We start from the raw sequence: 13,994 nt of genomic DNA, 5'->3' as shown, positions 1-13,994 counted from the left end.
AAGACTCCTTATTAATCTTGATTCTTACCAGTGATGTCTTACCCAAATTCCAACCAGGCTGAACTTTACTTGGCTCCAAAGCCAAGATAGGGTCAGCCATGAACCACCACCCGCTGAGACTAATATTCCTTTCCAAAAGCTAGATCACTAATGTGTTCGTGCTCCCTTTCTATTTGGAAAGGAAAATTCTAAATCTAAAGAAAAGCATGATATTCTTTTGAGTATAGCCTTCACTTGCTGTTCAATAATCACACGAAGCTTAAATATCTAACCCCAGGACAGTAACTAACACAGGAACATGATGATTAGCAACATGAGTTGGGATGTTCACTTAAAAGGTTCTTCTCAGACATCATTATAGTTATTCCCAGAAATATGAGAACAACATTATCTAGCCCAGTGATGGTAAAGCTATGACATAAACATCATAGATGACAAGTCATTCTGTTTTTTGCTAACATGTGGGGCCTGTGGTCTCCAAAATCATGCAAGCACTCTCATGCAATTTTCAGAAACTCCGTGGTGTGTGTGCTGTGACAGGAGGGCTATCTCGGCAATTTCCAAAAGTCCAGACCCAAGATCCAGACAGACCTCTTTTGTCCTTGGCAGGGGGGTAGATTGGGAGAATGGGGAGTGACACGCCAGCAAAATTAAGGTAAACATGTTCTGAATTTTTGGCATGCCCTAAAAGATCCTAGCCTTGCATTCTCAGTAAGGTGCATAATTATGGAGCTCTGGGAAATAGCAACTACACAAGAAGGATGAATAAAATAATTCCCGAGGCAAACCCTAGCTCTTAAGGTGATAAAAGAGCCGGGGTGGCGCAGCAGGTAGAGTGCTGTACTGCAGGCCACTGAAGCTGACTAGATCTGAAGGTCAGCGGTTCAAATCTCATCACCGGCTCAAGGTTGACTCAGCCTTCCATCCTTCCGAGGTGGGTAAAATGAGGACCCAAATTGTGGGGGCACTAGGCTGGCTCTGTTAAAAAGTGCTATTGCTAACATGTTGTAAGCTGCCCTGAGTCTAAGGAGAAGGGCGGCATAAAAATAAAATAAATAAATAAAATAAATATGAATAGAATTTTTGGGATCATGGGATTTTGATTTGTGTTTTACCCAGCAACTAGGAGAATACTGTTTTTCACACATGAATATGGCAGTGAACTTATCCTACCATTTCTTTTACTCATATTATGTTGGGTCCTGAGTTTAAATTGAAAACAGCCATGCATATGTCAATTTCTGAAATAAAAATATTGATCTTAATGGGGCAAAATATTTCTTTCCTGCAGCTTTTCTCCAGATTTTGTAATTCAGCCTAGTTCTGATCCATTACAAGCACAGATGGGATTGCGTCAAGATGTTCTGCATTATGTTCATTCCAAAACTGAAATATGTTTATACTGGAATCAAATTGCTAGAAAAGCCTCTCTTTTTTGTTTCAGATTCAGATAGCATATCTAGCATCAGATAGCATTTCTTTGAAACCCTTGCAAGCAAAACTCAAGCATACTTCTTTTTGTCTTTGCTGAACCTTTTGGTCAAATAATGGTGACCATTTTAAAGCATCAGTAGCCAACATATAAGCCATGGTTAACATGTAATCCTATAAAATCTTATGACATGCTATGAGACAATACTCAAGTCACAGTATTTATTCTAAGCACAAAATTTAGAAAATCCTTTTTATTTTATTCAAGAGGCAACCTATCACAATTCTCAAACTGTAACTTGCAACTCCCAGGAATATTTACAAGAGGTTTGCTATTTTCTTTTTAAATTTTCCTCTATCGAGCTTGTTTTTTGAATTTTTGAATGCTTACCAATCTGTTCATTTTTTGGCAGAGGCATAAGGATTCTGTGAACTCAAAAAAACATTTTATTTGATGTTTATACACAATTTTTGAAATGAAAATGTTTATAATCACTTATATTTTTTTTTACAAAATGTTGTAAGAGAATGTTGTATTTATTAAAATTTATCATTAACAACATTATCTGTAAGGTTTTGTGACTTGCTTTGATTATATCACTATGTAATTTATGCAATACAGCTTTTAATGGCATTAACATGGAGAATATTCTAATTCTGCAAGATGTAGTACCTAATTTTTTTTATTCATTCCATGTTAGTGATGTATTAACATTGACCATCAATGATGGGGTTTTACTTCTGTTGGGAAAAAAATGTTTTTTCTACCATCTTTGCAGGCATGGTACATAATAATACATCCATATTCTTTGGAGCATCTGTAGAAGTCTACATGTTAGTAAGTACAGTATTAGTAAAGTGTAAAAACATTTATTAAAGTTTAAAATTTCGTAATACAAGTGGGCTCATTTATCTCTTGCTCAATCCTAGCCTGAATGAAATCCTTTGTTTTTCCTGAGAGCTGGCAAAAATTCATTTAACTTTTTAGAGGATTTGCAGTCTTGGTAACTTTGAGAATCCCTGCCTTAGATAAAAACTGGTTAACATTTCTTCATACTGTTTTGACACAGACAATGTTTCTACCCTAGCAAATCAATACTGTTTTAACAAGAGAGTGAGAGACCACACCAATATGTTGTTGAGCTGGCTCTTCTTCCCTTTTTTATTTGCCAGTGAGATTTGGCTAATTATTCCAATTGTCTTGAATGTACATTCTATTGATATATCTGTGCAATATTTTGAGCTGTTGAGTAATGAAAATTTGCAGCAAACAAGTGTGATCTTATTTGCCATTAGGCCAAAACTTTTTAAACAGTATATTTCATCCTTAGCAGCAGGCAATAAAGGAACTAAAGTATTTAAAGTATAGATAGTCCTCACCTTACAACCAGAATTGGGACCAGAATTTCCATGGCTGTGCAAAACAGTTTCTAAATGACTTCTGTCCAATTTACAATCCTTTTTGCCATGGTTGTTATTGGGGTTGTTAAGTGAATCATGTGGTTATTAAGCAAATCTTCCTTTCTCCTTTGACTTTGCTTTTTGGAAGCTGTCTGGGAAGTTGCAAATGGCAATCACATGGCCCTGGGATGCTGTAACCATAGTAAATAAATGCCAGTTGCCATGTCCCAAATTTTAATCACGTGACATTGGAAATGCTATGACAATATAAGTGTAAGGGCCAGTCGTAAGTCACTTTTTTCAATGTTGCTCTAATTGTGAATGATCACTAAACGAATGGTGGTAAGTCAAGAACTACCTGTAGAAGTCGAGGATTACAGGAAATATACTACGGACTTTGGGAATTATCTCTCAGTCCAAACTAATTCACAGAGTTATTGTTGCTATGTAAACCACCATGACCTCTATATGAGAAAAGACATAAATCTATGTATAATTTATTTTGCAAAAGATTTAACCATTTATTTCAATTCTTAATATCTGTTAAACATACTTAGTTGTATTAGAACAGTGGTTTGGAGGATCAACCTGGGAAAGGAGAGAGAATGGTTCTGGGTGAGAATTGGGTGAACATGCACGCAGTTCCATTCATGCAAGTGGCAGGTATATGTGCCCGCTGCTCACACAAATGGAGCTGTGCATGCACATGCTTACCCACCACTTCCATGGCCCCATTGTGGGCCACGGCTTGGTGTTTGAGAACCTCTGTATTAGAATAAGACAGGTCTTTTTGTAAATTATGAATGCCAAAGTGAAAATGGATTCTAAACTAAGATCACAGAGACAGAATCCTCCATGAGTGGTTAGGAAAAGCTTCATTATCAAATTCACATACGGTGGAAGTTGGAGTCATACAGGATAAGGAGAATAAGGATGAGGATTCAAGTTTGCAAACTTAACAAGTTGATAAATATGTTAAGAAAGTAAATTTCTACAGTTACGTTTTCCTTAGCTCAGCAAGTACCTCTAATCCTAAGGAGCATCAAATTAAAGGATAATTGCAAAAATTGGAGGGCTAACAAAAATTGGACGGAATCATCAAAACGTTTTGCAAAAGTGTAAGTGGAAAATCTGAGAAGAGATCAATACCTATTAATAGAAAAATTATATTCTTCAACTTGAACCAAATTTTCTAATTCATAAATAATTTACATATATCACCTTTTTAGCAAAGCATTTCACTGCAAGACAGGGCATTATACTAGTATTTTAAGAAAATGGGGGCGCATTATTTTACAGATGGAATACATTTAGCAAACGGAGAAAAATCTCAAATAAAAAGCTGATTGTAATAAAATAATATATTTTAATGAATGAGAAATTAAAAAACAGTACTAAGAGTGTTACCTTTTGATTGGTTACTGAATTAATTAGAGAGGACAATGCAAAGTAGTACATAGAAAGACACCTTCCAAATGTATAATTTTCATTCCACTCTTAATTAAACCAACTAATCTATTTACTAATCCTACCAACAAAATGTATGTATGTGACAAGCAGTGAAGGAACAGTACTTAGCAATGCACTCTTGGGGGTTTTTTACCCGTTTTTACAAACAGAGGAACACACCAGGAAAAAAAACACCTTTGTGTAATATGTGACCCAGAAACTACTGTGTATTTCCTTTGGACAAGCCAAGGCATAAAATAATCACAAATCCTAATTTAAAGATTGGGTATATGTATATGTGTGTATGCGTATTCCTTGTACTTTCCACCCACTCCTCAGTTAATGACTACCACAGTTAGCAACTATTCACAAATATGATAATAAAACAAAACGTATTCCAACCAAGCTGCATTCATGACCAAATTTCATGCACCTAACAATAATGTAGATCTGAGAATAACATTCAACCAACTATATGAAGAACTTTATCTGAATGAGATGACAAGAGGTCTTTGCAGTGTTTCTCTGTGTTCATGTGTTCATTTAGTGACCATTCACTTCAACAGCTAGTCTTGAATGTAACTTAGTCACTAAACAAGACATGGGTGTAATTCATGTAAATTATACAAAGCATTTGAAATTAGAATGTTTTTTGAGGAAAACAACAACCAAAGCCAATTTGAAATGTGATAGGTGCCTCAAAAGTCTGGTTGCATTCAATATATATCAGGAACCATACCATGTATGAACTTAATGTTCTAATATTAACCTTTAAAATTAAATAAATAAACAGATTACTAAACAGACCAAAGTGCATGTGTCAAAGATAGATTTAAGTGCAAAATTTCTTGAAATTACTGCCACTACAGTACACTAATTTTTGAAAGCGAGTTTTAAAATTACTCCTTTATTTTTCTTAAAATTCATTCATTGAAATATTAACACTCCTACATAAATGTTTCTTTCTTACCTCTCAAATTTTTAGGATTTATTTGTTTTGTTCGAGGCATTCTCATCCAATCATAGGTAGTTTTGCAGAAATGGAGAATAGATCAAATGAAGATCCATAAATGTGCCAATAGGGTTAATTAATCCACATACTGGGGGAGGAAAAGATTAGATTAAGTAATGTCAGAAGCAGTGATCTAAACATACAATATCAATTTAACAACCTATTACATTATAACAATATGGACAGCCAGTAATCACAGTAGACCAGGTTAAACTTTACATGCAAAGTAATTACTTCTTCATGTTGCATTTTATAGAATAGGCACAGAAAATAGCACAGAAGCAAATAGCCCATTAACGTGTAGCTCGCATAATCTTTAAAAACAATGTATTTTAGAACCAAATGTTTAACTATCTCATTCTTTATTTATACTCAATATAATTTTCCCCACAATCACCTCAAGAAAAAAGCTCAACTTAAAAAGCAATACATTAATTATGACTTACTAAACATATAGAACACTTTGAAACCGAATCCACAATTATATTAAAAACAAAACTATTTTAAAGTTTCAACCCACTTCTAATGGAAGTATCTCAAAAAGACAATCCTCTGTCATGCCAGCCTGAGCAGAGTTTTGTATACCATGTCACCATGTTGGGTCATCAAAATATGTGACCAGAATAATAGGTTCTAATATTAAGAGTGTGGCAAAGTGGCTGGGCCAGATCAAAATTATTAAATCTTACAGTTTTTAAGGAACTGTAAAACCCTTCATGAAGGAGATATCTCCACAAATAGTTTAAAACTCCACTGCAGAAATATTTATTATGTGCATATAATGAATAATCCAATATGGTATTTCAAATCTGTTCTGCTAATATTTTCCCAGATCTCAGACAGAACTCAAAAGGTCTTTAAACAAAAGTTCTAGCAACTCATTTTGGATTTCCATCAAACACAAATTATGCACCCTGCAAAAACACAAAATGTGCTTTGTATTGCTCAAGGGAAAAAGAATTCGAATTTACCTTTACTACTCATTTCAGTTAGTTTTTAATAGAGTGTATATGTTATTCAGGGTTTATCACTTCAACAGAATGATTAAATTTGTGAGGGAAATTTAATGTACAGCCACCTTTCCCCCCTGAAATAATTATTGGGAATCATATAATCCAGGGAAAGGAGAGATTCACAAATGCATATATATAGTACTATAGAGAAGGAGTTAATTTTTTTGACCCCAATATGAGGTGAACTTATTTCTCCCTTAGTTACAAAACTCCTATGTTTTTAAAATGCTATGGCTCTTCAGGGCCATGCTAGGTAAACAAAAATGTGAAAACCCCTATGAGAGATGCTAGTTCTTTAATTGGCTGTCGTGGTTATTATCAAACATATGCTGCCCACATCTTAGACAAAACAGCATTTAAAAATATCAGTCTTTCCCTCACAATTCATCCCAGATGCTGGAGTACCGACAGGTCCGCTATTAATGGCAAATGAATCCTTTACCCTGGCAAGAATTTTTAGACTCGATATATAAAAAGCACATTACATAATATTTATTCTTTTTAGAGTAGTACTTCCGCCGGCCACCAGCAGGATTTCCCTTCTGTTTTTAGAATAGTTAAGGACAATAAAAGACGCTTGGGTGACAATTCCTTGCAAATAGGAAAACATAGAGTATCTCTTTATGTGAGTAGCTGAGGAAGGGGAAAGAAGAAAGAATAGTGTGTGGCGGGTGGGACAGAAAACCCCCATTGGAATTAACAACACAGAAGCAAATGGAAACGAAATGAGGCGCAGTGACGGCGGGTAGCCCTGTGAGAAGCACTGTTGCAAAGGGGGGAAAAAACATGAATGAATAAAGAGGGAGGAGCCTGGGAAAACCCCTGTGCAACGCAGAACTGAACAAAGCACAGCACACATGCCAGGAGGTGGAGGAGAACGAGTGCAAACCAGGACCGACCCGAGGGAGGGAGGGAGAACTCAACAGGGATTGCCCCGGCAGCCACAGCCCCCCCCCCCCCCCCCCCAAAAAACCTACCTTGCTGCGGACGCCCACCGAATCACAAGCGCGCGCAGGAGCCCAAAAGGCCAGGAGGAGGAGGGGGAGGAAACGGGAGCGAAGGCGCCAAGGCGAGCCAAACCGAACCGCGCCAGCCAAAGCCTCCAACGCGAGCCGCGCAGGCTCCTCTCCGGCCCTCGCGTTCCCGCCTCGAGCCCGACTCTCCCTGGCCCGAAGCTTTCATGGTTAGAGGGGGGAGGGGGCACCGGGCTTGTTTTCCCCTCAGCTTCTGAGGGAAAGGAGGCTCCGCGGTGCTAAAAGAAGAGGAAGCTGGCAGACCCCCCGGGGTGGGGAGTGGGGGTTGTACGCGCTTCGGTCTCTCCTTCCGCCACCCTTCCTGGAGTCCTCCCCCCCCGCAACCCTGCTCAGTAGGCAGCCGGAGCTGCTGCTGCTGCTGCCGCCGCCACTGATGGCGGCGCCGGCGTGAAGAGCAGCAGCCACCGCGGCAAGCAGCCGGGAAGCTCGGCGACCCCCAACGCGGCGGCGGCGGCGGCTGGGATCCTCCTTTTACTTGACAGCCTCCTCCACAAAGATGACCCGGCGCTATATATAAATATATATAAACCCACCCTCCCCACAATCCTCTTCCTCGCTAAGGCCTCCCCCCTCTCTCTGCCATACGCATCCCTCCGCCGGCTCCACACACACAGACGTATATAAACACGGCAGCGCCCCTCACCCCCCTTCAGCACCTCCTCCTCGGTTCAACTCTACCTCACAGCCGCTCCAGGCTCAAGCCAGGAATGAGCTGAAAGGGGGACTCGGAAAAACGCCCCAGGGGGCGAAGGGGGACGGCTGGGAAATGAGCGAAGGCTCTTCTGCTGTGCCCAGCAGATTCAGCCTCAAGAAACATTTCGCCTCGGTCCTCGAGGGCTGCACAAGCGTGGCCGTCCCACACCCAACACCCCCCCCCCCGGCCCTTTACGCACCCTCCAGTAAGCCGTCTCCTCGGGGACCGCGCCTCATCCTGGCGGGAAGTTCACCGCCCCTCCCTCCACGCCGCCAAACTCTCCCCGCATCTGCTCCCAACTTGAGAGCTCCCTCGCCTGCCGTCTCTCCGGGCTCTTTTTCCCCCGCGGCTACCTTCCTTCACGTCCGTGCGAGGTGTTTGCTCGTACCGAGGAACTCCGGCTCCAGCCAAGCCTCTGCCGCCTGCCTCCCGAGAGGCAGGTGTCGCGTCATTTTTTCCTCCCTTCAGGAGAGGAACCCTCGCTCGCCGCTTCACACCTAACGCATTTTTCGTATTCCCGCCGAGGAGCTTCGACGCCGAACCTTCCCCGTTATCGTACTGCCCGCCTCTCCGCGTAGTCCACATGTTCCACGGGCTACACGTCAACAGCCTCCCCGGCTTCCACCCTCCCTTGCAGAACCCCCCCCCCAACAAAGCCTCTTTTCCCGCCCGTAGTAGACCAAGACGCCGAGGCCATCCTTTCCTCCCTCCGACGTTTTACAACCAGGATTAAGCAGTCAAGCTTGAACCTAGCCGCCCCTCCAAGCCCACCTTCCCCATCCCCTTCCGCCGCTATACAAAAGCCCGGGTAGGAGAGGGTGCGGCGGTACCGGGGTCCGGGAGCAGTTGGACCGGAGAAAACACCCTGCCTGCAGGGGCGCTAGGGGAAGCGGGTGAGGGTGGGTGGGCACGTTACAATCGGGGACGCGGAAAAAAGCAGAGTTTGGAGGTCCGGGCGAGGAAGTTGGAGAAATTAAAGCGCAAATGAGGGGGGGGGGCATTTGTACAAGAGGATTCAGGAACAATCCATAAGCCAAAAAAGGGGGTTCAAAGAAGGTGTCAGGTGGGCGGAGACACACGGTTAAAAGAATGGGGGGGCTGGGGCTGGACTTCCCTTTTTCTTTCTCCCCCCCCCTCCCTCTTCTCTTCCCCCATTCTAGTAAGGGAGGACGGGGGGGAGAGCGTAGAGGGCGCGACCGGCTGCACCTCCGGACCTTTTTTTTGGGGGGGGGAGATAAATGGAAAGGAGAGGGGGGGAGGGTTTGCTTTTTACCTTCCTTCACTTTCTATTGCAGGAAGAGGGCCGGGTGACGTCATCGGGTCTCCCGGGCCCCGCCCCCTCTCTCCGTCTGCCGAGGAGATAAGGGGCGGGGCTTGGGGAAGGAAGGGGTGGCCGAGGGGCTTTCCTCGCTTCCTCTCTAGACCTCGTACGAGGAAGGGCAGAAGTGAAACTAAGAACTTGCAAGCGGGAGGGAGGGAGGGAGGGAGGAGAGGGGGAGGGGGAATTCCTTCGCTACCGTTTAGATCCTCCCACCCCGAAGGATCCCAACAGCTCGGAGCAACAAGTGGCTTATCTGGGAAGCCCTGGTTTTTTGCAAGGCAGCTGGGACCTTTCGCGGGAGGCTGTGTCCTTGGATTATCAACCGTCCTGGCTTTGAACTTTCTTTAAACCTCAAAACTATCTTCCCCCGCCTGGCCTTCTAGCGGTTGTTCTCTCTCTACAACTCCCTAGAATTCCCAGGCAGGCTGACTTGGAAGTCAAAGGATTGAACTCCACTATAAATATACTGCTCAAAATAAATAAATAAAGGGAACACTCAAATAGCACATCCTAGATCCGAAGGAATGAAATATTCTCATTGAATACTTTGTTCTGGAAAAAGTTGAATGGGCACCACCGCATGTGAAATTGATTGTCAATCAGTGTTGCTTCCTGAGTGGACAGTTTGATTTCAAAGAGGTTTGATTTACTTGGAGTTATATTGTGTTGTTTAAGTGTTCCCTTTATTATATTTTGGGCAGTGTACAGTACAGTATTTTACTTTTCAACACTGCCCCACTACCCAGTAGCTAGCTGAACTCCAATTTTACAAGTTATATTTCACTTGCAGTTATTGAGTGACCAGCTTTATGCAAACACTTTCTCTTTAAAAAAAAAAAAAGGAATTATCCATCTTTCCCAAGTGAATGAAAAATGTTTGTTTAAATTTCTTTTCCTAATTAAGTCTTCGGAGAGGGCGGCATACAAATCTAATAAATTATTAATTATTATTATACATGGTTTGAGGAAACATACTTTAAAACAAGAAGTGCCAGGAAAAATCGTATCATTGTGAGACATTCATCAAACAGGAAGCACTATGTGATCTCTTTTCTGCCTACCTTGTTAAAATTAAAATCCACTATTAAATTTTGGTCAAGGACAGAAAAGTATTGGACACTTTCCAATACGTACTTTTCTGTCCTTGACCAAGATTTAATAGTGGATTTTAATAAGCTATGAAATGTTATACGATAATGCTGGAGCTGCTATTTAGTTATAGGAACACTAGCACAGCCTTTCTACAAAATACAGTTTAATTTTGTTTTTTTGTTTTTTCCTTTAATGGACAAATACATGGACATAATAAAAAATAGTTGGGAGTTTTTATAGAAACAAAGATTGTAGAAGAGGCTTCCATTATTTCATTGTTCTATCTTATTTACATAAATAAGGTGGAACAATGACATAATGGAAGCCTCTTCTATTATTGTGTCATTCTAACTTATGTTTTAGAACAATGGGACAGATACTGATGAACAATAGGCCAACTATACTATCTAGAGTAAATCTTGCATTTCAAGGTTAACAATCTGAGAATGACTGGGAATATATTTTTTGATGTTATAGGAAAATCAAGCCAATCTCTGAATTCCTCCAACCTGGTGTCTACCTAAAAGAATGCCTCACTCTGAAAGGAACAGCATCCAATTTCTTGTAGAAAAAGAAAAAAGAAACAATTCTGTAAAAGTCTTGCCATTCAGTTCAGGGATAAGGATATCAAAAGATATTGCAAAATTTCCCATCTGGGCCACCATAACCACAAATGAAGGGTGGCAACAGCTGTAGAACAGCCCTTTCTGCAGGTCAAAAGTACTCCACATCTACAGAAATTGGATGCCCTGCTATTACTACAGTCTCCCATTTATTCATCACTAACCAAATCATAAGTAGTTTGAAGGTGGATTTGTGTTCAAAGACCACTCTATTTACGTGAGCTTATATTTGCACCGTGTTTACCTGTTATGCTTGTCCACTATCTTACTCTCTGCTCTGGAGTGATTTGAAGCAGAAGGTGCCTTCTAAGGCTAAGCACAGCCTGGGCAAGGTGCCATCACCCTGGAGCTTGTTTGTTTTTGTATTAAACCGATTTTCTCTAGAAAGGGAAAACAAAACAAAACAAGAGAATCGGTGAATAAAAACAGGACAGAAGACTTCATCTGCACTTAACATACAATCCTTTTGGATAAAGTGTTATACTACAGGCCACTGAAGCTGACTGTAGATCTGTAGGTCAGTGGTTCAAATCTCATCACTGGCTCAAGGATGACTCAGTCTTTCATCCTTCCGAGGTGAGTAAAATGAGGACGCAGAATGTGGGGGCAGTACGCTGGCTCTGTTAAAAAGTGCTATTGCTAACATGTTGTAAGCCGCCCTGAGTCTAAGGAGAAGGGTGGCATAAAACAGTGTTTCCCAACCTTGGCCACTTGAAGATATTTGGACTTCAATTCCCAGAATTCCCCAGCCAGCGAATGCTGGCTGGGGAATTCTGGGAGTTGAAGTCCAGATACCTTCAAGTGGCCAAGGTTGGGAAACACTGGCATAAAAATCAAATAAATAAATAAATAAAAATTACTATTGAACAGGTCCAACTGAACGGGTCCAAAGATGGGCTACAAGAATGGTGGAAGGCCTTAAGCATAAAACATATCAAGAAAGACTTAATGAACTCAATCTGTATAGTCTGGAGGACAGAAGGCAAGGGGGGGGACATGATCAAAACATTTAAATATGTGAAGGGGTTAAATAAGGTTCAGGAGGGAAGTGTTTTTAACAGGAAAGGGAACCCAAGAACAAGGGGACACAATCTGAGGTTAGTTGGGGGAAAGATCAGAAGCAAGGTGAGAAAATATTATTTTAGTAGTAGATGCTTGGAACAAACTTCCAGCAGATGTGGTTGGTAAATTTTAACATGCCTGGGATAAACATATATTCATCCTAAGATAAAATACAGGAAATAATATGAGGGCAGACTAGATGGACCATGAGGTCTTTTTTTCTGCTGTCAATCTTCTATGTTTCTACTAAAATTACTGGTGCAATGAAAGCATTGCCTGGAAGCTGCCCTCTCCCTCCGGCAACACCCACAACGCCTAGCACCCTCCTATGCACGAACCGTGGGGGGGGGGGGGAGAAGCAGCTCATAAATGGGTGGGGGGGATCCTTCCTTGCGGCTGAGCGATCCCCATCAGTTTTCTCCTTCTCCTGGACTGCCGGCTTTCCTTGGAGGAAAGAGAAGCTTCCTCGGGTCCGTTTGGGTGCAAATGCAAACCATTATTATTATTATGTCAACACAACACAGCAAACGAGATCACTATGCTGGATTTCGTATTTTATCACCAGTCGGGCGCTTCCCAAGCACCTAGGACTTATTTATTATTATTATTATTATTATTATTATTATTATTATTATTATTATTATTATTATTATGACTTATTATGACTTATTATTATTATTTATTAGATTTGTATGCCGCCCCTCTCCGAGGCGAAACCATGTATTTGGGCGGGAGGGGGTTGGGGTGCTTTTCCCTCCCCCTCTCCCCGGGGGAAAAGTCCAAACTTCTCCAGGCAAGAGTCCTTACCGAGGCCAGCCGCCTCCGCCAAGCCCTGGTGCCCGTCACACACGCCCTCCCCCTTGCAGAGGCCCATCCCTCCGGCACCCAGACACGCACCCCCGCCCTCCCATGCGCTGGGGCTGCTGCTGCTGACGCGGAGATCCCGGAGGTTCCTCCTTTGCTGCTGGCAGGTCATATGCAGGCTGCGCTTTGCCGGCGCCTCCTCCTCCTCCGCCTCCGCCCCCTTCCTGGTTGGGTTTTCCCGTTCGCCTGAGGAGCCACGCTTTAATCCCCCCCCCCTTCCTCCTCCTCCGCCTCCTTCCCGTTGCGACAGACCGAGCCAAAACTGCGCGGGCACAGACATTTATGCACAGCCCGCACCGAGGCAAAGCGGGCAGAAAAGCGCCCCCTTTTTTATTCTCTCTCTCTCTCCCGCCCCGCTGTCAATCCCCCCCCCCCTCCAAAATCCAGGAACTTACCTCCAAGTCGGCGCCGGTTCTCCTCAGTTGGAAGTTTTTTTTTCTCCCCCAAGCGAAACGACAAAAGCCGAAAAGAAGAAAAGGAAGGCAAACCCCCTTCGCTGTTGGAAGTGGGCGTGAGAGGAAATCAAAAGGGGAGGCGCCTAAAGCTCGCTCACACGTTCTCTCTCTCTCTCTCTCTCTCTCTCATTCTCTCTCTCTCTACCTCCGCCCCCCTCCTGCTCCCCTTTGGCCCAGCCCGGAGTTTTCCCTGCGCGCCGTTGATTGGCTTGCACGGCGATCATCAGCTGTTTTTATGAAGAGCGTCAGGGAGGGCAACGGGATTTCTCTCTCTCTTTTTTTTCCCTCAGAAGAAGGAAGGAGTTTCCCCGACGAAAGCCTTGCTTTTAGCCACGGGAAACTTGGTTTGGTTGATTGGTTGATTGGTTTTCCATTGCTGTTCGTGCAATACGACTTTTTTCCCCCACCTCAAGATTGTCTAAAAACCAATACTATAACAATAAATGCTGTCACCGAAGGTGATTATCTATAGCGGTTTAAATAAGGGTAAAGTAATAAATAAATACACAGAAATGAGTCTGGTAGCTTTATTTTATTTTATTT

At 42.4% G+C, this 13,994-nt stretch overlaps 1 protein-coding gene across 7 annotated transcripts in view; it reads right to left on the bottom strand.

Annotated features, from left to right (window-relative positions):
• Window positions 1–13,551, bottom strand: part of HIVEP1 (HIVEP zinc finger 1) — a 95,065-nt gene extending 81,514 nt beyond the window's left edge. For 2 of the 7 annotated variants that reach the window (XM_070747260.1, XM_070747266.1), the window contains exons 1-3: window positions 13,392–13,551; window positions 11,315–11,450; window positions 5,252–5,381 (exon numbers count right to left, since the gene is read on the bottom strand). In XM_070747260.1, the coding sequence (XP_070603361.1) occupies window positions 5,252–5,297 (46 nt within the window). In that variant the 5' untranslated portion in view covers window positions 5,298–5,381; window positions 11,315–11,450; window positions 13,392–13,551. The other 5 variants (XM_070747265.1, XM_070747264.1, XM_070747267.1 and 2 more) reach the window with 5 other exon arrangements.
• Window positions 13,552–13,994: the final 443 nt, after the last annotated feature.

Source organism: Erythrolamprus reginae, chromosome 3 (assembly GCF_031021105.1).
Source record: "Erythrolamprus reginae isolate rEryReg1 chromosome 3, rEryReg1.hap1, whole genome shotgun sequence".
Taxonomy (NCBI): Eukaryota; Metazoa; Chordata; class Lepidosauria; order Squamata; family Dipsadidae; genus Erythrolamprus; species Erythrolamprus reginae.
Note: the sequence above shows the minus strand (reverse complement) of the source record. Positions and strands in the feature narration are given on the sequence as shown.